This window comes from Lynx canadensis, chromosome A1, assembly GCF_007474595.2.
Source record: "Lynx canadensis isolate LIC74 chromosome A1, mLynCan4.pri.v2, whole genome shotgun sequence".
Classification (NCBI taxonomy): Eukaryota; Metazoa; Chordata; class Mammalia; order Carnivora; family Felidae; genus Lynx; species Lynx canadensis.
Window position 1 is genome coordinate 143,798,641 of NC_044303.2, and position 26,335 is coordinate 143,824,975.

The 26,335-nt window shown below is 33.6% G+C and overlaps 1 protein-coding gene across 1 annotated transcript in view; it reads left to right on the plus strand.

Moving 5' to 3' along the window:
- Positions 1–26,335, plus strand: part of TENT2 (terminal nucleotidyltransferase 2) — a 72,170-nt gene that overhangs the window by 27,770 nt on the left and 18,065 nt on the right. Inside the window, 7 exon segments of the mRNA XM_030323705.1 lie at positions 799–845; positions 848–877; positions 2,582–2,651; positions 10,722–10,798; positions 11,175–11,303; positions 16,222–16,265; positions 25,504–25,640. Coding sequence (XP_030179565.1) covers positions 799–845; positions 848–877; positions 2,582–2,651; positions 10,722–10,798; positions 11,175–11,303; positions 16,222–16,265; positions 25,504–25,640 — 534 coding nt within the window.

Below are 26,335 nucleotides of genomic sequence, written 5' to 3' on the forward strand. Positions count from 1 at the left end.
CTGTTAACTGATACTCTTGTGTGTCCTTAATACAACAGTAAGTCGGTGTTCACTAAGCTGACTTGAGGCAATCTCTTTAATATGCTGAAGTCTCTTCTGAATTGCCCAAGATTAATTTCAGTATAATTTTAATGTGCTTTATTATATTCTGCCTCTTAAAAATACAAAAATACCTACTGAATGGTAATATATATTTTTATTTTATTATTTCACTAATAAAATTGGCTTATAATTACTGCAACTCAGAAGAGATTATTCCAGGAAAGAAACTCTGACACTTTTCTATGCTTTGCAATCATATAAAGGAAAAACAAAAAACCCTCAGAATAATAAACATAGTGAAGAATACTAAGAGTTGTAATTAAATCTCTCATGCAGTTAGACTCTTTTCAGCCACATCACACCATCCTCCGTCTTGTTCACATGTTTGTGTTGTGTTGTCAGAACTTGTCCTTAAAGCAGCTTCACAATGTAGATAGGGAAATTAAAACATGTTACAGAAAGTTAAAATTCGTTTGTTTTCTAGGAGAGGATTACTTTATGTGCATTTTTACTAAAGTAAGAAAATGACATAAGAATTTTGATATTTTTTTAATTTTGCTTTAAGTTTATAATTAGGAATTGATTTAGGAATGTTGATGTGAAAGCATAAAAGTTGACATTTTCTATAACATAATTTAGTGTATATTGAAAATAACTTGAAAGAAAAGTATGCTTTTTCTCTTTGTTGAGAAACATTAAGAAAATAAAACATTGAATTTAGAAGATAGTGAAAAAACACTTTATTTTAACTTTCAGTGTTTTTTTTCAGGTCAATCAGAAGACTGAAGCACGGCATATACTCACCTAGTCCATAAACACTTCTGTACCAGACTTTGTAGTCTCATATGCCTCAAGTTCATATGTCATCTGACATAACTATTTAATATGTCTTAATATGTCTCTTACTTTGTTTTCTGATAAGAATTGTTTATTTTCTGGTCAGGATAGGCATAATGTGGATCCTTTTTTCCCAAATGAATTTTTTTTAACTTCATTAAAAAGAGAACAATTCTTTATTGAGATAATCCCACTACATGCACTGGGGAATTCAAATGTATATAAGCTTCATTTCTTTTTCTCAAAAGATTATAGGCTGTTAGGGAAGCTACAGCATTAAATGAATAGCTGTAGTGTATAGTATCTGTGAAAAGCCAAGAGAGTGATACAGATAAAGTCTTATGGGTATTCATGTGAGGGAGTGAGAATTTCATCTGTTTTGCAGTGACATGCAATTTATGACATCACATTTTAAAAATATCACTGAACATGAGCCCAGTGAATTATTCCAACAGAAAGCAAATTATTGACTTAGGCCACTGTATTATAAGATTTATTCTTTGAATAACCTAAGCAGATTTAATCCACATGTGTTAAGCCATCATAATTTATTTTAAACTTCCACAGAATATTGTAGATTGTTGAAGTCACACTCGCCACGTGATGTTGGAAAGAGATGTGTTCATTTATTCAGCCAGATAGTACTTATGTGTCAGGCTTTGAACTGGCAAATTCAAAGTCAAGTGACCTGTTACTGCCCATGAGCAAGTTATATCTGTTGTTGGGTAGAAATCAAGTGATTTATTTTAGTGGACTTAAGTTTTCACATCTGTAAAATAAAGGAGTAATTCATACCTTAAGTAGATTTTTAATAGCTATTATTAACATCAAATACTAAAAATGGAGGGAACCTTAGAGATCATTTAATTCAAAGGTATTTTTGGTTGTTATTTTTCATAGTTAAGGAGAATGGTGATGAGTGGATTCAGTAATTTGCCTGAGGAGTGTAGTTTGTTTTTTGGTGTCACAACCTGTACCTGGAACTTGAAACTTTTAACTCTTATTTTTCATTAAGCCTCATTGAATTCCTGCCTACAAATTCTGTTTGAAGCTTGACATATTTTATGATTTTGGTGGTAAAAGCATTATAACGGGAAAATTTTTTAAGTCTGGTATTATGTTTTTCTTTATAACATTAGGAAAACTGCTCCTTTGGGAAGAGTTGGCAGTTTCTTTTTTACATATTTCTGTATTTTCCTAATTTTCTATAATGAACATGTATTATTTTCAAAAAATATTTTTGTGCTTAATGGAGTAAAAAATATGTATACATGTATTCTTCCTTTTAGGGATCATATTTATTTAAATGTATCACTATCCCATGTATCATGTTGCAGGCATTTCCACATTTGAGACTCTTTGTAATATGATATTTATGGCTGCTATAAGATTCTGCCTTATGCTATAACAGAAATGAGCTATGCTCCTGCCAGCCTAGATATTTTTCCTGCTTATAATGCTCTGATGAATTTCTTTATAAGTATTATTAGATATTAGACCACATTTCTGAATTTTAATATAAAGCCCTCTAAATGGTATTGGAATTTCAGTCTTATAAGAATTTGATAATGTCCTTTCTTTGCATCTTAAAAGATTGTGTTTTCATAAACTGTTTTAGCTTAGTAAGAAACCACTTTTAAAATATACATTGGAACACTATGAATTTGAGAAATATTTACAGATATTCATATTTGTCCTTCAGCTGGTTACATAGAGAGACCTCAGTTGATTCGAGCAAAAGTGCCAATTGTGAAGTTCAGGGATAAAGTCAGGTAAGTAATTATTGAATTTTCTTTTTTCAGTTATTTTAGATCATTTTTACATATTCTTTTGATGTAGATAGTTAAGTGTATGCTACAGCATAATAGCTTATCTTCATCAGTTTTTAAAACTTCCTTGATTTGTCTTGGAGATGATTTTTTAGAATAGTCTGAGCAATTCTTTATGCTTAACTGTGCTTAGTTATTTTGCTTGGTATTTCGAGTGTTTAAAACTATCCATTTTAAAGAATATATATATTTACATTTCACATTTTTAAATTATCTCTTGCCTTTTGGAAATGTAATATACTCTTTAGAACATACCTTAATTGAGGAGATTTGACGTATGTTTATATCAAGGGAGTTGTTATAATTATATCTGTCTGTACACTCTACCAGCCTGGGTTCTGAATTTCTTATGGGCATTGGGATTGGAATCTTTTATACAATATCTGAATATAAAATGTAAATAGGTGTTGACTGTTCTATTGGTTAAAAAAAATTTGTTGTTCCCTAAAAATAGATAAGATTGTGATAAATTAGGTTTTCTAGCCCAGTTTTATAAAATACTGAAATGGTTTACATAAATGTAAGTGTAAAGTTTAAATATATATACATAAGTGATCCTCATTATTCATGGATTCTTTATTTATGAATTTGCCTACATGATATTTATTTTGTAACACCCCAAATTAATATTTCTAGCACTTTCATAGTCATTTGTAGACATTTGCAAAGTGGAGAAAATTCTGAATCACTAACTGAGATTAAATAATGTGACATTCTGCCTTCCTGTTTCTTCTCTTATGTATAAACAATTATTCTTTGCAGAGTCCATTTCCATGTTTTTTGTATTTTGTTGCTTTATATAGGTGACTTTGCTCTTTTAAATGGCCCCCAAGCATAGTGCTGAGTTACTATGTATTGTTTCTGTGTACAAAGCTGTGATGTGCCTCATGGAGAAAAAACTTGTATTTGATATGCTTTGTTCATGCGTGAGTTACATTGTGCTTGGCCATGAGTTCATTATCAGTGAATGGGGTGTCTTTAAATGGAAACACATAAAACAAAGTTATGTAGGGGCGCCTGGGTGGCTCAGTCGGTTAAGTGTCTGAGTTCAGCTCAGGCCATGATCTCGTGGTTTGTGAATTTGAGTCCTGTGTTGGGCTCTGTGCTGACAGCTCAGAGCCTGGAGCCTGCTTCGGATTCTGTCTCTCTCTCTCTCTCTCTCTCTCTCTCTCTCTCTGTCTCTCTCTCTCTCTCTCTGTCCCTCCCCAGCTCGTGCTCTCTCTCTCTGTCAAAAATAAATAAACATTAAAAAAATATTAAAAAAACAAAACAAAGTTATGTATTAATCAGTTGATGAAAATGTTTTGACTGAAAGCTTGTGGGAACCTAACCCTTTGTTTCCGCTGTTTTCATTGACTTTATAGAAAATAAATACTGCAAATGATTAGAATTGACTGAATATATATATTTTAAACAAATCCTTAGATATATGCCTGGTTCAAACCTTCTCCTCCATTCATTTAAATATCCGCCCAATCTATAAGTATTTGAATTTTTTTCAAATAACTAATGGTAGTTTTCTTTTTAAAAAAAATTTTTTTTTGATGTTTATTTATTTTTGAAGGAGAGAGAGACAGAGTGTGAGTCAGGGAGGAGCAGAGAGAGAGGGAGACACAGAATCTGAAGGAGGCTCCAGGGTCAGCTGTCAACACTGAGCCCGACGACATGTGGCTCAAACTCAGAAACCGCGAGATCATGACTTCTGCTGAAGTTAGATACTTAACCGACTGAGCCACCCAGGCGCCCCAATGGTAGAGTTTTCTAAAACACTTTATGGGAGATAAACTAAACACAAATAAAATTATTAGCTTATTGTAATTATTTTTTAAAATACATGGTTGTGGGGCCCCTGGGTGGCTCAGTCCATTAAGCATCTGACTCTTGATTTTAGCTCAGGATGATCTCATGGTTCATGAGTTTGAGCCCTGCATTGGGCTCTGTGCTAACAGTGAGAAGCCTGCTTTGGATTCTTTCCCTCTCCCTCTCTGTCCCTCCCCAACTCGTACTCCTACCCCCTCTCTCAAAACAAATAAATTAAAAAAAAAAGTAAAACCCACGGTTGTATTTTTTTTTTATGTTTAAATTTTAATTACAGTGTTTTTAACATACAGTTATATTACTTTCAGGTATACAATATAGTGATTCAACAATTCTATACATTACTCAGTGCTCATCATAATAATCCCCTTCACCTATTTAATCCCCTTCACCTTCTTTAATCCCCATCACCTATTTCAGTCATCCCCCTACCTGTCTCCTCTCTGGTAACCATCTGTTTGTTCTCTATAGTTAAGAGTCTGTTTTTTGGTTTATCTCTCTTTTTTTTTCTCTTTGTTTATTTATATATTTTTTAATTCCACATTAGTGAAATCATACGGTATTTGTCTTTCTCTGACTGACTTAATTCACTTAGCATTATACTCTAGCGCTATCCATGTTGTTGCAAATGGTAAGATTTCATTCATTTTTATGGAAGAATAATATTCCACTTGTGTGCGTGTGTGCATATGTTTATATATATCACATCTTTCTCCACTGATGGACATTTATTTGTGTATCTTTGTCTTTGATGGATATTTGGGCTGCTTCCATAACTTACCTATTGTAAATAATGCTGCAGTTATCATAGAGGTGCATATTTCCTTTCAAATTAGTGTTTTTGTGTGATTTGGGTAAATATGCAGTAGTGCAATGACTGGATTATATGTTAATCCTATTTTTATTTTTTGAAGAATGTTTATACTGTTTTCCACAGTGACTACACTAGTTTGCATTCCTACTAGCAGGACACAAGAGGTTTTTTTTTTCCTCCACATCCTTGCCAACACTTATTATTTCTTGTTTTTTATTTTAGCCGTTCTGACTGGTGTGGTTTTGATTTGCATTTCCCTGAAGATGAGTGATACTGAGCATCTTTGTATACACATGTAGAAAAATGTTGCTATGCCAGATTTCTGAGAAATTACTGCCTGTGCTCTCTTCTAGGATTTTTATGGTTTCAGGTCTCACGTTTAGGTCTTTAATCCATTTTGAGTTTATTTTTGTATATGGTGTAAGAAAGAGGTGCAGTTTCATTCTTTTGCATGTAGCTGTTCAGTTTTCCCACTACCATTTGTTGAAGAGACTGTCTTTATTTCGTTGCATATTCTTGCCTCTTTTGTTGAAGTTCAGTTGACCATATAATCCTGGGTTTGTTTCTGGGCACTCTGTCCTATTCCATTGATGTATGTGTGTATTTTGTGCCGGTACCATACTGTATTGGTAACTAGAGCTTCGTAGTGTAACTTGCAATCTGGAATTATGATACCTCCAGCTTTGTTTTTCTTTTTTGAGAATGTTTTGGGTATTTGAGGTCTTTTGTAGTTTTATACAGATTTTAGGATTATTTGTTCTAGTTCTGTGAAAAATGCTGTTGTTTTTGTTTTGTTTTGTTTTTTAGTTTATTTTGAGAGAGAGAGGGCCAGAGAGAGAGAGAGAGAGGGAGAGAATCCCAGGCAGCCTCCATGCTTCCAATGCAGAGCTTGACTCAGTTCCACAAACCGTGAGATCATGACCTGAGCTGAAATCAAGAGTTGGACAATCAGCCGACTGAGCCACCCAGGCACCCCACTGATTATACTTTGATAGGGATTTCATTAAATCTGTGGATAGATTGTTTTGGGTAGTGTGAACATTTTAAAAATATTTGTTCTTCTAGTCCATGAGCATGGAATGTCTTTACATTTGTCTGTGTTGTCTTCAATTTCTTTCATCATGTTTTATAGTTTTTATTTTTTTTTTTAAATTTTTTTTTTTTTTTTCAACGTTTATTTATTTTTGGGACAGAGAGAGACAGAGCATGAACGGGGGAGGGGCAGAGAGAGAGGGAGACATAGAATCGGAAACAGGCTCCAGGCTCTGAGCCATCAGCCCAGAGCCTGACGCGGGGCTCGAACTCACAGACCGCGAGATCGTGACCTGGCTGAAGTCGGACGCTTAACCGACTGCGCCACCCAGGCGCCCCTTTATAGTTTTTAGAGTACAAGTTTTTGAACTCTTTGGTTAAGTTTATTCCTAAACATTTTTTCTTTTTAGTGCCATTGTAAATGTGATTGCTTTTTAAATTTCTTCCTATTGCTTCATTATTAGTGAATAGAAATACAGTGGATTTCTGTATATTGATTTTGTGTCCTGCAACCTTACTGAATTCATTTATCAGTTCCAGTAGTTTTTTGATGGAGTCTTTAGGGTTTTCTCTATATAGTATCATGTCATCTACATAAAAATAATGAAAGTTTTACTTTTTCCTTACCAATTTGGATGCCTCTTATTCCTTTTTCTTGTCTGACTGGTGTAGCTTTGGCTTCCTATACTATGTTGAATAAAAGTGGTGAGAGTGGGGGCGCCTGGGTGGCTCAGTTGGTTAAGCGTTCGACTTTGGCTCAGGTCGTGATCTTGTGGCTCGTGAGTTCAAGCCTCGTGTTGGGCTCTGTGCTGACACGTCAGAGCCTGGAGTCTCCTTTGGATTCTGTGTCTCTCTCTCTCTCTCTGCCCCTCCCCTGCTTGTGCTCTGTCTCTCTCAATCTCAAAAATAAATAATAAAACATTAAAAAAAAAAGGTGGTGAGAGTGGACATCCTTGTTTTGTTCCTGATCTTAGGGGGAAGGCTCTCAGTTTTTCACCTTTGAGTATGATATTAGCTGTGGATATTTCATATATGACCTTAATTACGGTGAGGTATGTTCACTCCAAACCTACTTCGTTGAGGGATTTATCATGCGTGTTGTACTTTGTCAAATGCTTTTTCTGCACTTTTATTTTATTTTATTTTATTTTATTTTATTTTAGAGAGTGAGAGAGCACAAGGTGGGGAGAGGAGCAGAGGGAGGGAGAGGGGGAGAGAGGGGGAGTGGGAAGGGGAGAGAATTTTAAACAGGCTACAGGTTTAGCACAGAGTGCAGTGTGGGGCTTGATCCCATGATCCTGGGATCATGAACTGAACTGAAATCAAGAGTCGGATGCTCAGCCGAGTGACTAGGCACCCCCTTTTCTGCATCTATTGAAATGATCATATGGCTTTTATTCTTAATGTTACGGATGTGATATATCATGTTGATTGATACGCAAATATTGGACCCCACCCTTGCATCCCAGGAATAAATCTCGCTTGATCGTGGTGAATGATTTTTTTTAATGTATTACTGGATTCAGCTTGCTAATATTTTGTTGAGGATTTTTACATCTATGTTCATCAGAGATACTGGCCTATAGTTCTCTTTTTTGTAGTGTCTTTTTCTGGTTTTACTATGAGGGTACAATGCAAGTCTCAGAATGAATTTGGAATCCTTCCCTCTCTTCTATTTTTTGGAATAGTTTGAGAAAAATAGTTATTAACTCTTCTTTGAGTGTTTGGTAGAATTTGCCTGTGAAGCCTTCTGGTACTGGACTTTACTTGTTGGGAGTTTTTTGATTACTGATTCAATTTCATTGCTTGTAATGGGTCTGTTCAAATTTTCTATTTCTTCTTGATTCAATTTTGGGAGGTTATATGTTTCTGGGAATTTATCCATTTCTTTTAGGTTTTCCAATTTGTTGGCATATAATTTTTCATAATATTCTCATACAATCCTTTGTGATATTTCTATGGTGTTGGTTATTTCTCTTCTTTCATTTGGTGATTTTGTTTATTTGAATACTCTCTGTTTCTCCCTCTTTTTTTTCTTTCTTTGGATGACACTAGCTAACGGTTCATCACTTTTGTTGATCTTTTAAAAGAACCAGCTCCTGGTTTCACTGATCTGTTCTGTACTTTTTTTAGTTTTTATTTCGTTTATTACTGTTCTAATCTATATTATTTCCTTTCTTCTATTGGTTTTGGGTTTTGTTTGTTCTTCTTTTTGTAACTCTTTTATGTATAAAGTTAGGTTGTTTGAGATTTTTCTTCTTGAGGTAGGCCCATGTTGCTCTAAACTTTGCCCTTGCAACCACTTTTGCTGCTTCCCAAAGATTTTTGGTCATTGTGTTTTCATTTTCATTTGTCTCTGTATTTTTTTTATTTCCTCTTTGATTTCTTGGTTGATCCATTCATTGTTTTAGTAGCATGTTGTTTAACTTACATGTATTTGTGCTATTTCCAGATTTTTTCTTGTGGTTAATTTCTAGCTTCATAGCATTATGGTCAGAAATGATGCATGGAATGACTTCCATCTTTTTAAATTTGTCGAGACTTGTTTTGTGGCCTACTGTGTGATCTCTTCCGGAGAATGTTCCATGTGTACTTGAAACGAATGTGTATTCTGGTATTTTAGGATGGAATGTTCTGAATATATCTGTTAAATCCATCTGGTCCAATGTGTCAGTCAAAGCCACTGTTTCCTTGTTGATTTTCTATTTGAATGATCTGTCCATTGATGTAAGTGGGGTGTTAAAGTCCTCTACTTTTATTGTATTAATATTGATTATTTCCTTTATGTTTGTTATTAACTGCTTTAAATATTTGGGTGCTCCTGTGTTGGGCGCATTTTTTTTTCCTATTTAAGATTATTATACAAACTTTTTTTCATTGTTAAATGTTCTTTATAAACACCATTTTATATTTCTTCTCTATACAGACCATTAAAAAAAAAGGCTTCTAATATCCAAAGATAACCAATGTTAACATTTTGGTGTAAAACTTTCAGTCCCTCTTCTATGCATGTGAATGCGTAAGAGTTTTTAAAATTAAAATTGAGATTATACTTTTTTACCTGACCATGTATATCATGGATATTTGCTTATATCAGTGAATTTTTTCTGGCTTGATTTTTAATGGCTTTACAGTAGTTTTTCATTCAATTAATATATTGTGATTAACTTAGTTATTCCCCTGTTAGAATAAGCATTGTGTACATTAAATTTTTTCCATATAAAGGATTAGTTTAATATTTCCAGAAGTAAAATCTGAAGCAAATACTGTGGATATTTTTAAAGCGCTGAATCATACTTTTGGAAAAGTTTTTAACTGCAAACTGGTTGTTGCCTGTTTCTTCCTCTCTGTTGAGGTATATAGAGGAAATGCACAGTGGTTTTAGCGTTAGCCTTGCACAGACGCAGTTAAAGAATGTAACTTTCTTGCTGCCATAAGTTTCCCAAAGGCAAATATATATATATCTTAAGTGTTGATACTACTATCCATTTTTGTCAATATGCATGGTTAATTGAAAGATTATAAGATTTCCTTTCCCTAAAAAAGGAAATCTGCATTGGTAAATTTCAAATATTATAATTAAAAGTTTATAAAAAGGAATTTTGTTAAGTTTTTGTATTAGGCAGTCTTTTCATAGAAAAACTCAGTGTGCAGAAGTTTTTGGACCTAATAGTATATTTACATTAATCCTTTCTTTTATTTTGAGTTTTGCCATTCTTTGTAGATCCCTTCATTATTGCGCAATTTTTTAAATTGTGAATTGCACCATATCTTTGCTTTCAAAGACGTATCCCTATTGTCCTTCCAGATTATCAGTAGCTCACTTTGGTATAATATAATTTATATGTTATTTATATCTTATCCTTTTTGGAGGGAATATAATGTATAGACTACTTTTATTTTTTTTCACCTGTTCTTTATTTGGCTTTTTATTCCTATTGTTTTAAAGCAAATAATGCTTTACTTCCAAATTAGTTGAGAATATATAACTCAGTGAAATAACTTGACCAGAAATGTTTTTGGTCATATAATTTTGTTTACCTGGAATGGATTGCAAAATTTTATAATTTGTTTTATTAAGGATAATTAAAGCCTTAGAAGTACATTATGGATCTTACAACTGTTATCCTGTTTAATATTTTTAATATACAGTAAATCATATTAAAATAATATACTGACTATATCTTTATTCTTATTGCTAAGTTAGTGCCTCATTTTAAAGTATTTGGTCTTTGGGATCATGCTATTTTTACATCATAGGGTAGATGAATATTAACTTAGTTATTAGGGAGTTAGTTTAATTTGTTCAAAAACACTTGAGGTAAAGTATTTTTCTCTGTTTTTAATAGTTGTGTGGAATTCGACTTGAATGTAAACAATATTGTTGGAATAAGAAACACATTCCTCCTCAGAACTTACGCATACCGTAAGTTTTTTGTTTATTTCCAAATAATTATAGCTTCTCTCTTTATCCTTTATTCCTTTTTAAATATGTTTATAATAAACACTGACGTCCTTTTAATTATTTTAATGTGTAGTGTCTCATTTTATTATATGTATAATATGTTGTACACTAAAATTATATGCTACCAGAGTTACAGGTCAATAAAATGAATTTTAGTAATTGGTAATTTTTAAAAGGTGACTAAGATACCTTTTAAAAGTAAGACACATTTATGGTGAACACAATGTTTAATACACAGGGAGAAAATGCTTTTTCTTTTGGAGTTGGGAAATGATACAAACTTACAGAGAAACCGTAATATTTTCTTACCATTTTTAAGTTTTCATTTTACTTTCAGTTGAAAATCGAGTTCGTCCGTTAGTACTGGTGATTAAGAAGTGGGCAAGTCACCATGAGATAAATGATGCCAGTCGTGGTACTTTAAGCAGCTATAGTCTTGTATTGATGGTTTTGCACTATTTACAAAGTAAGTATTATGGGTTTTTCCCAATTTTTAAAATGGAAACACAGTTAAACTTCATTATGGTGTCTTTTCTGTTGACACTGTCTTCAAACAGTATTGTTTTAAAAAGTTCTTTCTAAGGCCCATATAGCCATATTTTTCTAATTTGTTGCTTTGAACAAATGTTTTAGAAATGTTATTCCCCAGAAAACATTATAAGGAAGTTTCGCTGTGTTTTGTTTTGTTTTGTTTTTTGACAGTTTTTCCATATTACTCTTTTGTATTCAAAGAACTTTTACCGCTATATTGTGGATCCATTATCTTGAGGCACATGCATGTTCAGAAGCCCTATAAAAATAAGCTCAAGCACCATTATCATGTTTTTTATTTTTCACTTGAGACAGGAATTAAAGGATTTTCTTTTTGGATAAAGAAGTTTTTATTCCTTGTGAGTTGGCATGGAGTTTGTGTGAAAGAAATAATAGAAGATTGGAAATAATCTAAGTTTTTAAGAATAAAAGAATGATTGAATTAATTATAATATTTTCAGCTGCTAAGAATATGTTTTTTAGGATATTTAATGGTAAAAGAAAATATCCATGATATGGTATCATATACAACATGGTATCAATTTTATTTTAAAATTGTATCTGTATTTGAGTTTGTGTATGTATTCATATGTATATAAATATTGAAAAGTTATGTGCCAGAAATATATCAGGGGTTATTTAGATTTTGTCAAGTGTACATTTTAAATTACAACTAAAACTAAAAAGTGAATAGACACTAGTTGTGATTTAGAAATGAGATTTGACTACAGTATTGAACATGTATGAACAGCTATAATATGTGCTCTTTCTCTCCATTTTTGTGGGTTACATTAGATACTTTACTTTGATTGCCTTCTTTAGAAAAATGGACTTTTATCACACATGTACTGAGGCAGTTTGGTAAGCAAGTTGAAAGTTCAGAAATTTTTTACCACTGTTCAAAAATCATGTTAAAATTCTGTTTACATTTTGTTAAACCTATTTTGTTTTTGACAAAGTCCTCTTCACTAAGATGATTTGTAATTAATGGCACTATCATCACTGTTTCTAGGTCTTTGTTAAAGTACATCCACTATGCACAGCTAAAGTATAACTGTATTGAGGTGCCTGGGTGGCTCAGCTGGTTGAGCCTGTGACTCTTGATTTCAGCTCAGGTCATGATCCCAGGGTCGTGGGATTGAGCCCCGGATCGGGCTCCGCACTAAGTGTGGAACCTGCTTAAGATTCTCTCCTCTCCTCTCCTCTCTCTCTCTCTCTCTCTCTCTCTGACTCTCTGACTCTCTGACTCTCTTACTCTCACTTGCTCTCTCTCCCTCTGCCCATCTTCCCCTCTCGCACTCTCTCTCTCTAAAATAATAATAAAAGTAAAAGCGTAACTGTTATTTGGCAAATTTTGGCTACTTCTCACTAGAAGAAATTAGATTGAAATAAGTAGCTGTGTTGAAATTAGATTGAAATAAATAGCTGCGTTTTTGGCAAACAGGAGTCTGCAAAGTGTATTGAGCAGTTCCAGTCATGCCACAGTGAACTAGTGTTTGTAATTTTGGCCAGTTTATTCTACCTTTCTGGCCTTAATATTCTTATCTGTAACAGGGATAATTGGATTGGATGGACTTTTAGGTTTCATTTAACTTCTTAAAGGCTTTTTTAATATCTTTTCTGCCTTGAGTACAGAAAGGAAATTTGTCTTCTGTATGTGGAAAGGTTGAAAAAGATTAAAGTATTTCCTAGAATGAATTTCAATAGTTAGTAATTGACTACATATTCTTGAAAAGGTGACTGATGAAAGTGTGAAGGGAAAAAGCCGATGAGAAGAGATTTTAATGGCCATCTAAGATTAATATTAATAATTAACAAAAAGGCAAAAGTATTACCTGGTTAGAAATAATAATTTGAATGAATATTCATAGAATGTTTACCATGTTTTCAGGTACAAAACTATTTCAGGCATTCTAAAATTGCTCTTGAATTTTTGGGACACCTGGGTGGCTCAGTTAGGTGAGTGTTTGACTTTTGATTTTGGCTCAGGTCATGATCCTGGGGTCATGGGATTGAGCTGCATGTCTAGCTGTGCGCTGAGAATGGAGCCTACTTGGGACTCTCTCTCCTCCCCTGTTCCTCTTCTTAGATTGCACGCGCTCTCTCAAAAACAAAATTGTCCTTGAATTTTCAAAATTGTTGTTTATTGTTGAAGATCTCTTTTTTTTAGTTGAATTTTTGATGAATCAGAATGGAATGTTTCCATGTTTAAATTTGTGGAGGCCTGACCAGAAAGCTCTCATCTGAAATGTAGGCAAAGTAAAATCTTACAGAGTAGCTGTTCTGAAGGTGTTATCTATTGATCAGGTACTGTAATAGTAAGGTGTTTTGTTTGTTTTTTTTTTTTTTTTTTGCTTTTGAGAGAGAAATTTAAAAGATTGAAGTCCAAAATTTTGAAGTAAAAATAGTTGTTACAGCTAGATCCTTCCTGAATGTATGTTGCTTTTTTCCCCCCAAATGTTTAGTTTTGAGAGAGAGAACGAGCGAGCGAGCGAGAGGGGAAGGGGTAGAGAGAGAGGGGACAGAGATGTGAAGCAGGCTCTGTGCTGACAGCAGATAGCCCAATATGGGGCTTGAACTGATGAACTGTGAGATCACGACCTGAGCCGAAGTCAGATGCTTAACCGACTGAGCCACCCAGGTGCCCCTGAATATATGTTGCTTTGAGTAAAATAAACATTTGAAAAACTATTCAAGACTTTGATGTTACTATCAGGATAGTGTTAACTGCCACGGTACGCCAATTGCTCTGCAATGTGTTGACCTTAAAAAACAAAAGAGCTAGGTTTTTGTTTGTTTGTTTGTTTTTTTACTAGTACAGTGAGTTTATTCTGGAATAGAGGAATCGCAATTCAGAACAAGCAAACTGTAGTGAACCAACCATTCGCAAGTCCAGAGAATGGAGGTTGAGGGGCTTGCCTTTATCGAGGAAGGGGAGGAAGCTGGAAGGGGCTGTTTTGCTGAATTCTCATTGCCTGGGCTGTTGCTGAGCAAGGAAAAATTCTTTCTTCCTTCTACTAGAGTATGTAAAGGAAGCTTCTTCCTATTGGGGAATGCAAAGTATACTTCTTATGGAGAATGGTGGCAGTGTGTGAGAGCACCCCTTTCAGGGCTTCCTGACTCCACTTTCTTTTATTTATTTTCACAAATGACTAGCTTTAAGGTTGTTAGACAACGGATTTACTGAGTGATATCCCTGCTCCCCAAAACTTTCAAATTGCTTAGTTCTCAGGGTGCTTTGTCTATTGAAAGACCCTAACCAGTGATTACTGTTTGTTTTTCTCTTCTAACATTCTGGTTATGATTCTAGAATGAAATAAAATTTTTTTTTCTAAATGTTTATAACCTTTCTTCACTGTTTTTTAAATAATAATTTTAATTTACTAGGGCTATTCAGTGAGAAGGGAATTCAGGTTTTTAATTAAGTAAACTAATTTCTAGTAAGATTTACCAATTTGACTTCTATATTACAGCAAAATTGTTAGAAAGTCATTAAAAACTATTACATGAATATAAAGACATTTAGAATTAAAGTAACTGGGGCTTGAGTTTATTTGTAGGATCTTCTAGAGTTTTGAGCATTTGAATGCCTCTGGGAAAAAATATTTTTACTTCCTAAGAGTGATTCCAGTAAGTAATGAGTTTTTCCCCTCAGTCACACACTGTGAACATTCCAGACTATCATGGAATTTTATTTTATTACGATTTCAACTTGGGAATGGAGCATGATACAGAAGAGATATTTAAATATTATGTGATAGAAATTTATACATTTATAATCATAGTTGGAGATCACGTAAGTTGGTAATAATAGTTGATTATTTAGATATTAATGTATTCCAGAAGTCATAAAAAAGGTTTTTGCTAAACTGCAAATTAAAAATAATGATTGTTACTGAGTTTACTTAATTATATATAATGTATTTCTAATTCTTAAATACACAGTTTGTTTTATGGTATTATATATGGTCTTTAATATTAAATCTTGAAAACACATTACTTGTATCTTATACTCAAGATATTGTATTTTGCAGTTTTTTTTATTGTGAATATTAAGTACTTTGCTTTCCATGTTATTTCCTTTATATTATGATGATGTGAAATGGCTGTTAATGCATTTAATGAGGTTGGATTTTGGTAAAGATATTGGAGAATGAAGAATGACAAAAAATAAAGTAACATATAAAGATAATGATTCCTTTGTATGAAATTTTAATTTTTTATGGCAAAGTGGCATATTTATATTTATATTTCTAAACTTTATATTTCTGATTTATATTTCTAAACTTTGCTGAAGCCTCCTTTTTAAAAATTAGTGAAGTTGAAGATTTTTTTTTTTCAGTTTTTTTAATAGATCGATCTCCTGAAACTATCTCAGTTTTGGTATTACTGTTTATTAGAAGAAATTAAACATAAAGGGACAATTATGATATAGCTATTATTCTTTCATGATACAGTATCATTGGACTTTACTTAAAAATTTTTTTTGATAGCTACATCCATCTTAACAATGTTCATTCAATATATGTAGAACAATCCTTGTCTTGCTTATTTTGTGTGTGTGTCTGATGTTGGACCAAATGATGTGTGTCCAGTGATGACTTGTTTTTCTAAAAATGCAAGGAACATTTGTTTACCTAGAAATATACATAGTTTATTAACCTGAAGTTATCAACTTAGATATATTTTGAATTTAAATTTCTAGGGATCAGAGTTAATTCACAAAATATATGGAAACTGTTGAATTCTAGCAGAAACCCTTATAGTCTCATACCTGGGGTGTAGCTGACAAATTATTGCTTTGTGAAATGAATTATGTGAATCACAGAAGCTTTAAACTTTTTTTTTTATAGCCCTACCTGAACCCATCCTTCCATCCATCCAAAAAATTTACCCAGTAAGTGTTTCTTATAAATTATTCTAATACATATTATGACAAATATATGTGGAACTATTATATGCAGTATTAATGTGAATGTAAAAGGTGTGATAGTTACCTTCTAAGTATATAATAACATTTTCTATATAGGCTGAGGCATTGGCCACTAGCACATTAAAAATATTCCGTATACTTTTTCAGAAGACTGTCATATTTTATTTGGTTATTGGCAGTGTGGTCATTTTTCTTAATGGTGGAATTATTTGCATGATGCTCATGATTATCACTAAAAGGAATTAAATATATTCAGTTGGTCAAGGCCTATTTAGACTCATTCCAGTTTTCTTCGTGCTATTTTAAATAGTTTTATAGTATTTCTTTACTCAGAAGTCTTTTAGCCCAATCTACGTATGCTTTGAAAGCAGGGGAAAAATTAAGTTGAACAATTGGATAATCATTGTATCTTTCACTTGATTTTACCAACTAATACACCAAAAGGAGTAACACTGATACTTACACTCCTTGAGTGCATAATATTAAGAATCCTTCTGACGTTAATTGGAAACATGAAAGTGGTGAAGGGTGCCTACTATAAAAAGTTTGGTATATACTCAGTTTGAATTTAGAGAAACCTAGGTAATGTACATAACTCACAATCTATATACTTTTGTTTCTTTTCCAGTTTTTTGTGTTCCTTTTTTCCAGAATTCTGTTTCCTTGTTTTATAGTCCTACCATTTCTGTTTTCCTCCATAATCATCCTTATTCCTGGTTGTATTTGGAAATAATATTTAAACTATCTGTTTAGAATGTTTAATCAGCCTTCTGAAACCATGTAATTTTTACCTGTTTAGTTTTATGAAGTTACAAAAAGCTGTTTTCTAAAATTACTAAATAGGCAAATTGAAAAAGGTCTAGCTTGAGTGATCACTTTTCAAAGGACTTGCTTATTTTATATGTATCATAGAAAATATAAGTCCTTGATATGGAATCTAAATTAAATATAACTTAACCTTTGATAATTGAGAAGAACTGATGTTCTTGTTTTTGAACATGTTATTATCGTAATGCACACATGCAAGGTGCTGGATAATGAAAGGTTCACTGTTATCGAGATTGCTGTGGTGAGGACTTCCCAGGTTGTGGTGGATCATCTGGTAAAGACACCGTTATAAGAATCGTTTGGAATCTGGGTATCTTATCTTCCTCATTTTGAAAACTAATTTCTGGTATTATAAAGAGCTACTATAATGTGTTTCAATTATTGCTAGGGATCACTATGCTTTCATAAACATTGTGAAAATGAAAGCATCAGAAAGTATAGAAATAAAAGTAACTTGAACTTTTGGGTCTTATCCTTGAATGGTTTTCTCCCTCCATAAAATATTGATTATTTAGCTTATGCTGAAAGGTCAGAAATAATGACTGGGTGTTTACTGTTTCATTTTATTGTCCCAGCTTTATTGTTAAGACCTAGGTTTCCATGTAGAAAGAGCTGTGTATATTTTTCAGCATACAAAGCATCTAATAGTTAAAACTTATCCTTTAAAGAATCTCTTACTGTGTGTGGAACAGATGCTTCTACACAAATCTCACTTAAACTCTGTGCTGCATGAATTTGTTTTACTAAAATAAAATACTAATAAAGTCTCAGTTTAATGCTCTATGCTTGAGAACAGAGCAGAGGTATTGCTTTTATTTTAGGATACCAAGGTTCTTACTAGTATATTCTAGTTTGAAGAACCTTATTTTTACTTCTGTTTCATTTTTCTAATTTTCTAGCTTCCCCCCCATGACAGAGTCCCATCTTCTCTTCACTTACACTGTCTCTCACCCTATACTCTACACTCCTGTTGTGCTAATAATCCTATTTCTATACCTGTAACAAGGAAATAGATTTAATACTAGTTCAGTCCCAAAGCCTTAAAAAATACTTGTAGCAAGACCTGCTAGATTTAAGAATGTCTTAATTTGCTTTCAGGTGTGGTTATATTACCATAAATATTTGAAGAATACTATCTTTACTATAAGATTAATGCTTACATGGGTAAGGATATACTATCCACTCTTAACAGGATTTTAAATTTTATCTGAAACCTGTAAGCTAATTGATCAGTAGAGTGCTTTTCTTGGTGGTCCATCCAATGGAACAAGCAAATCAGCTTATTTCTTACTACTGATAACTATTATTTATGTAGTATCTATTTTATGTCAGCACTCTATAAATTTTATATACAGTGTCCTTAGTCCTCGACAGGTAAACTTATGTAGTATTTTCCTTGATTCACAGGTGAAGAAACTAAGTCTTAGGAAGATTATATTATTGATCCAAGTTGCATTACAGTCACAAATTATGGACCCAGAAACTGATATTTTTTCTATTATACTGTGCTGAATGAGGAAAGGCAAAATGATATGATAGTGTTCACTAATATATTATTTCATCTAGTTTCTGTTGATTATTACATTTTATTTGTGTATATCTGATTGTCCCTATACAGATATACCTTTCTTTAAGAAAAACATATACGACAAAATTTCGGGTTGAATAAGTAAGTTTGAGAATGACTTAAAACTTTATAGTAACAAAAAAAACACTTTATTTTACAAGTGAACAAGGTTCTTTTAAATTTTGAGCTTCTCTAATATAGTTAAGTAGAATTTAAAAATAGGATATAAATTTTGAAATAGAATAACATTTGTTCAGTATATTATGCTTTTTTAGTTATTTTCGTATTTTCTCCTCAAATTTATGATAATTGTTTTGGGGCGCCTGGGTGGCGCAGTCGGTTAAGCGTCCGACTTCAGCCAGGTCACGATCTCGCGGTCCGTGAGTTCGAGCCCCGCGTCAGGCTCTGGGCTGATGGCTCGGAGCCTGGAGCCTGTTTCCGATTCTGTGTCTCCCTCTCTCTCTGCCCCTCTCCCGTTCATGCTCTGTCTCTCTCTGTCCCAAAAATGAATAAACGTTGAAAAAAAAAATTAAATTTATGATAATTGTTTTAAAAATTGGTATGGTGTTTCAGTTCGGTTTGGATACTAAATTATGAAAGAAAAGGATGAAAGACTGTGGCCATATCTTTACCTTCAAAAGCTATATAACATTATTATTACTACTTAATTCTTATTGACTTAAAAAAGGCAACATGAATAGTCAAATAGAAGACAGAATATTTACTATTGAGTTAAAGCAGTGAAGTTGAGAATGTTTAAATGTATAAACTCGGGTTAAGCTTATGAAGGGATCTTTAGTTTAATGCAAGTATATTGTGAGATTTACCTAGATTTATGCTAGGTGGAGATTTATGAAGATGACTTACATTTGTTTCTTTCCCTAGTGGCATCTTCATATTCCAGGAAGCCATTGTTATAGTTATGAAGTTAGGAATTCTGAGAAGTAGAGTTCCCCTGTGTAGTTATGTATTGAAATATATTAAATTTTTACATATATACATATGCATACATATGTATACATATAGCAACTTTTTTTTCAGTTTTAAAGTGTGTACAGTATGATGAAGGATTTTAGTTATGTAAAACAGGTTATAAATGAATACCTTTGAAAAGACATATTTAAAAGTTTGGGGGGAAGTTTTTTTTAGTGATAAAAACATTGTTTTAAAGTTGATATTACTTAAATTTTAAGAGTTATAAGGAAGTTAATTTTGAAATAATACATTATTTCAGGAGGTAACTATACTGCATTATTGAATAAATTGGACAGTTATGGGGTGCCTGGGTCACTCAGTTGGTTAAGTGTCTTACTCTTCATTTCAGCTCAGGTCATGATCTCAGGGTCATGAGATCAAGCTCTGAGTCAGGCTTAGCACTGGGCATGGAGTCTGCTTAAGATTCTCACTCTTCCTCTCTCTCTCCCACTCCACCTTGTGCTCTAAAAAAAGATAATGTACAGGGGCGCCTGGGTGGCTCAGTCAGTTAAGTATCCGACTTCAGCTCAGATCATGATCTCGCGGTCCGCGAGTTCGAGCCCCACGTCGGGCTCTGGGCTGATGGCTCACAGCCTGGAGCCTGCTTCCGATTCTGTGTCTCCCCCTCTCTCTGCCCCTCCCCCGTTCATGCTGTGTCTCTCTCTGTCTCAAAAATAAATAAACGTTAAAAAAAATTTAAAAAAAAAAGATAATGTACAGTTATAATAATAATGATGCCAAGCTATATAGGCAATACTATACTATACTACATACTATACTAAATATACTAAATACTATATAGGTAATACTATTGCTGCTATGCTTTACATATATTATATCATTTAATCCTTATTACAGTTCTATGAGTACTGTTATTTTCCTTGTGTTATAGATGAAGAAGCTGAACCTTTGGAAAGCTAAGCAATTTAAGTTCATAGAGCTAAGAGAAGGTTTCAAAGCTAATTCTGACTCCAGAGCTCATGCTCTTAACCACTTCATTATAGTGCTTCTACTTTATGATGCTTATGTTGCTTTCAAAATGTTAAACATTTTACTAAAAGCAAATATAATTTAAAGGGAATTTCATGATCAGTCTTTAACATGTATCACCGAATTCGTGGTAATCTGCGTATAATTAAGAAAGGTTGGTGAGACTTTAATATATCATTTAGCTCTTTTTCTATTTAGGCAGAACTCTGTTTAAGTAGTCTGTATCAGTTATCTTTTTCTTTGAGACCTTCCTCAACATTTATATATAGGGTCTAATAATTTATATTGTTAGAATACTATGTAACTTAAATTTCTCTGTTTGCCTGGAGGTAAAAAATAGTCTTCTTTCAATTAAGGCATGTATCTTTTTAAAGAACAGTTAGCAAGTAAAAGTTTAGCCAGTCTATTTTATTCTAGAAAGTGCTTAATTGTCTAAATTTCAAACTTTGAAGGTAAGATATTATGGCACAGTCTCAGAAAATGATGGAATTTGGCAAAAGATGTTTTTGCCATTTTGGGGGGAAGCAGTTCTATGGGCAAAGAAAAGTTGAGACTTTTCAGATGTTTTTCAAAAGGATGCCCATTTAAATTTTTCTTAAATTGGCATTGATTGAAAAGGAAAAAAAGGTACAGAAGGTACATATCTTCAAAAATCTTTAAATATCAATTGGCAGATGTTTGCAGGAATTAAGTCATTACAGAATAAAGATGTCTTCCCTACATTAAAAACAAACAGCAGGTATCGATAACCCACCTCACCTCCAAATGCGTTTAGAAAGATGTTACATTCTATCAGTTAAATTGTTTTTCCATGGATTTAGGATGTAATTCCTTTGACTTTTCAATTGTTCTTTATGTGTTTTCTAATATGTTAAAGTTCTGCCTACTCATATCCAAGGTGGCATATATTATTTTTAAATACATGTGCAATGGGGCAGCTCCCTTTAAAAAAAATTCTTTGGTGAAATTTTTCTTAAAGCAGAGAATCTTTCTGTAATGTGAATAATTGCCAACAATGGGGATTTCTTTTTTTTTTTTAATTTTTTTTTCAATATATTAAGTTTATTGTCAAATTGGTTTCCATACAACACCCAGTGCTCATCCCAAAAGGTGCCCTCCTCAATACCCATCACCCACCCTCCCCTCCCTCCCACCCCCCATCGACCCTCAGTTTGTTCTCAGTTTTAAGAGTCTCTTAGCTTTGGCTCTCTCCCTCTCTAACCTCCTTTTTTTCTTTTTTTTTTTTTTTCCCTTCCTCTCCCCCATGGGTTTCTGTTAAGTTTCTCAGGATCCACATAAGAGTGAAAACATATGGTATCTGTCTTTCTCTGTATGGCTTATTTCACTGAGCGTAACACTCTCCAGTTCCATCCATGTTGCTACAAAGGGCCATATTTCATTCTTTCTCATTGCCACGTAGTACTCCATTGTGTATATAAACCACAATTTCTTTATCCGTTCATCAGTTGATGGACATTTAGGCTCTTTCCATAATTTGGCTATTGTTGAGAGTGCTACTATAAACATTGGGGTCCAAGTGCCCCTATGCATCAGTACTCCTGTATCCCTTGGGTAAATTCCTAGCAGTGCTATTGCTGGGTCATAGGGTAGGTCTATTTTTTCATTTTTTGAGGAACCTCCACACTGTTTTCCAGAGTGGCTGCACCAGTTTGCATTCCCACCAGCAGTGCAAGAGGGTTCCCGTTTCTCCACATCCTCTCCAGCATCTATAGTCTCCCGATTTGTTCATTTTGGTCACTCTAACTGGCGTGAGGTAATATCTGAGTGTGGTTTTGATTTGTATTTCCCTGATGAGGAGCGAGGTTGAGCATCTTTTTCATGTGCTTGTTGGCCATCCGGATGTCTTCTTTAGAGAAGTGTCTATTCATGTTTTCTGCCCATTTCTTCACTGGGTTATTTGTTTTTTAGGTGTGGAGTTTGGTGAGTTCTTTATAGATTTTGGATACTAGCCCTTTGTCCGATATGTCATTTGCAAATATCTTTTTCCATTCCGTTGGTTGCCTTTTAGTTTTGTTGGTTGTTTCCTTTGCTGTGCAGAAGCTTTTTATCTTCATAAAGTCCCAATAGTTCATGTTTGCTTTTAATTCCCTTGCCTTTGGGGATGTGTCAAGTAAGAAATTGCTACGGCTGAGGTCAGAGAGGTCTTTTCCTGCTTTCTCCTCTAGGGTTTTGATGGTTTCCTGTCTCACATTCAGGTCCTTTATCCATTTTGAGTTTCTTTTTGTGAATGGTGTGAGAAAGTGGTCTAGTTTCAACCTTCTGCATGTTGCTGTCCAGTTCTCCCAGCACCATTTGTTAAAGAGACTGTCTTTTTTCCATTGATGTTCTTTCCTGCTTTGTCAAAGATTAGCTGGCCATCCGTTTGTGGGTCTAGTTCTGGGGTTTCTATTCTATTCCATTGGTCTATGTGTCTGTTTTTGTGCCAATACCATGCTGTCTTGATGATGACAGCTTTGTAGTAGAGGCTAAAGTCTGGGATTGTGATGGGTCCTGCTTTGGTCTTCTTCTTCAAAATTACTTTGGCTATTCCGGGGCCTTTTGTGGTTCCATATGAATTTTAGGATTGCTAACAATGGGGATTTCTGATGGTTAAATGGAATTTCTGTTTACTTATGGCATCTTTTAGACCCTTTCTTTCTTTTTTTTTTTTTTTAGTTTGGATTTCTCCTTCGGTTCTCCCCAAGTATATATGCCATGGCCCTTTTTGTATGTGACCATGGAAAAGAATAACGGAGCTAAGAGGAGACTGGTCAAACTGTTAGTCAAGTCATTCAGCATTTGAGTAGAGTAGGTCTCACAACTCTTCATTGTTAATCTACAGTTACTGATCTTTTTAAATTATTGAAAAAAAAATAAAAATTTTAAAAGAGGTTCAAACAGTTTTAGAATTAAGATAAGAAAATGACTTTTATTTCAGCATCAGTTCATAAATTGAATTCTTAGTGTGCTATGCGCTAGAAATCAAAATTAGTAAAAAGCTTTCTGAGCAGAAGGTATTAACAGTGATCTACTTTTCTTCTCCTTGTCATTTGAACTTATGTTATATCTTTTTGTTTAATTAGCCAGAAAATAACATTTAAATTTTACAAGTTAAAATGCTGTCCTAAGTACAGTTTTATACTTACCAGTACAAGACAGAGGGTGGTATACACAGTACTCCTGCTGCCCCTCCGCTTTCACTCTTTCTTAGGAATTGAGGCTTCTCTTGTACTCCCGCTAGTTGGAGAGACAATGTAGATTTCTACCTTAGTCTCATAATGTAATACTAAATCTGAGAGAAGTGTAAGGGGAAGTTCCAGGTTTAGGAGTGTCAGCTTTACAAACTGTGGTTGGGGTAGAATGGTCTTCTGAGAGAAAGATAATCTATTACTTCTTGGTAGTTAAAAATTATTGATAGAACTGTAGGACAGGGAGAGAATTTGTTATTTTCTTGCTCCTTTATTTTTACTGGGAGTTTTGAGGATTACCTTTATTTTTTAAATTTTTTAAAATGTTTATTTATTTTTGAGAGAGAGAGTGCGCACTCACGCTTGCAAGCAGGTGAAAGGAGAGGTGCAGAGACAGAGAGGGAGAGAGAGAATCCCAAGCAGGCTTTGCATTGCCAGCACAGAGCCCAATGTGGGGCTTGAGCTCATGAACTGTAAGATCATGATGTGAGCTGAAATTGAGTCAATGCTTAACTAACTGAGCCACCCGGGCACCCCGAGGACTGCCTTTAAATAGATGCACTACCCTGTTTCTCTGTATCAGCTTAGTTTTTTGGGAGCCTTTTTTTTTTAATTTAATGGAGTGACTTAGACATTACTAATTGAATTGATATCCATAAACCGAAGGTTGATTTGTTAGGTATTTGGGAACCTTAAGGATAAGCTGTTTTGCCTGAACAAGTTGCTTAAAAAAAAAATCTATTACTCTGATGGCAAAGAGGCATGTAGAAAACCCATCTTAAGGACAGTGTTCAAATTACCTTAAAGTTTTTTTTCTAATACGTGGATATGTGTTACGTTAGAACCTCCATAGCTCATTCAGTATGTTTTAGAGCCAGAATTTGTTACTAATAAAGATCATACATGAAAATGAATGGCATACTATCAGCAAAAAGATAAGTACCCATTAGTATTCTTTCCAATAAGTGTGTTGTTTCAGCATGGATTACAAGCGAATGATACCCTCCTTTATGAATATTGTGGTAAAAGTTTGCTGAATATTGCTTGCTTGTTTGTTTCCTATCTTTCTTCTTTTCCCTGCCTTCTTTGTCTTTTGAAGTTTAATTCATGTTGAATTTCTGTCTTTCCTTCCCATTAAGATACAAAATACAAAAATGAAATAAAATTTTAAGAATCTTAAAATTGGTATAAGTACTATACATATATTAATTACTTTTATGGCCTCTAAGAGAAATTTTAAGTGGCAGTTAGTAAACGCTCTTACCTTGTGCTTGATTTAACCCTTTATAAAGTACAACTGCTCCTTGTAGAAGCAGTTAAGGAGATACATTTATAAAGAAATCCATATGTAATTTGATGAAATCTTAGTATGTACAGTAAGGGTTTATGAGTTAGAAAATTTTTTGCTACTGTAGGAATCCACTTAAATGAGTGATATACCTCAGCCAAGGTTTAGAATCTCTTAGTTTTTTAAGTATTTTCTGGCATACTCCAAATACTGGTGAAATCCTTAGTAGGAGAAAAACTTCAGATTTCCAAACTGCCAACACAAAGATTTCTTCTCTCTTTTTCAGAGAGCATTACGTCAGGATTTGTAAAGTTTTTAGTGTGTGTTTTAAATGGCTTTATATTTCCCCCTTTTTCTTTTTGACAGGAATCTTTTAGTCCTGCTATACAGCTGCATCTTGTACATCAAGCTCCATGTAATGTTCCTCCTTACCTCTCGAAGAATGAATCAAATCTTGGGGACCTCTTACTGGGCTTTCTTAAATATTATGCTACAGAATTTGAGTAAGTGAAAATTTCAAATTGTGTTTATTCATTTATCTCTGTGAATGCTACAATTTTGGTCGGAAGCTATATTTGTTAGTTTCAGTGCTACAGACTTGTCTAGAAATACACAGTTTATAAAATTTAATATTCCAATGATTAATTGTTAGAAACTAAGTAGATTTCACATTCCTAGCTAATGAAAAATTACAGTTCAGTAAGCCCGATTTTAGTAGATTTCAATAGCGATTTCATTTTATGTTTACCTGCCTCTTTTCATAGCAGGGCCTGAATAAATGTTTGTGATGGCCCTGTATAGGTGCTGCATAGTTTGAAACATCTGTTTTTAGGAAGTTAAGATTTATCACAAACACAGCTAAAACAAACTTGGGAAAAGATCTTCTGGATACTTGATATCTGAATAGTTGTGTTAGTATGAATAAAAATCAAGGAATACTCCTTTTCCTTTTTTTTTTTTTTTTTTTGTTTCTTTTTCTGAGGGTGATAGGTAAACATAGAACACTAAAGTGTATAATCAGACTGGATTTAACTGAAAGTTCTTAAGGGAGTTCTTAGTCCAGATTGAGTGGGATTAGGGATTGTTTGCAGCTCCTTTGAAAAGCTTGAAGGAGGAAGAGAGAGGACTTAGGAGTTGTACAAAGTTAGAGGAGGAGGGTGCCACTTGGAAGAGATTTGGAGAGAGGGAAAATAGCATT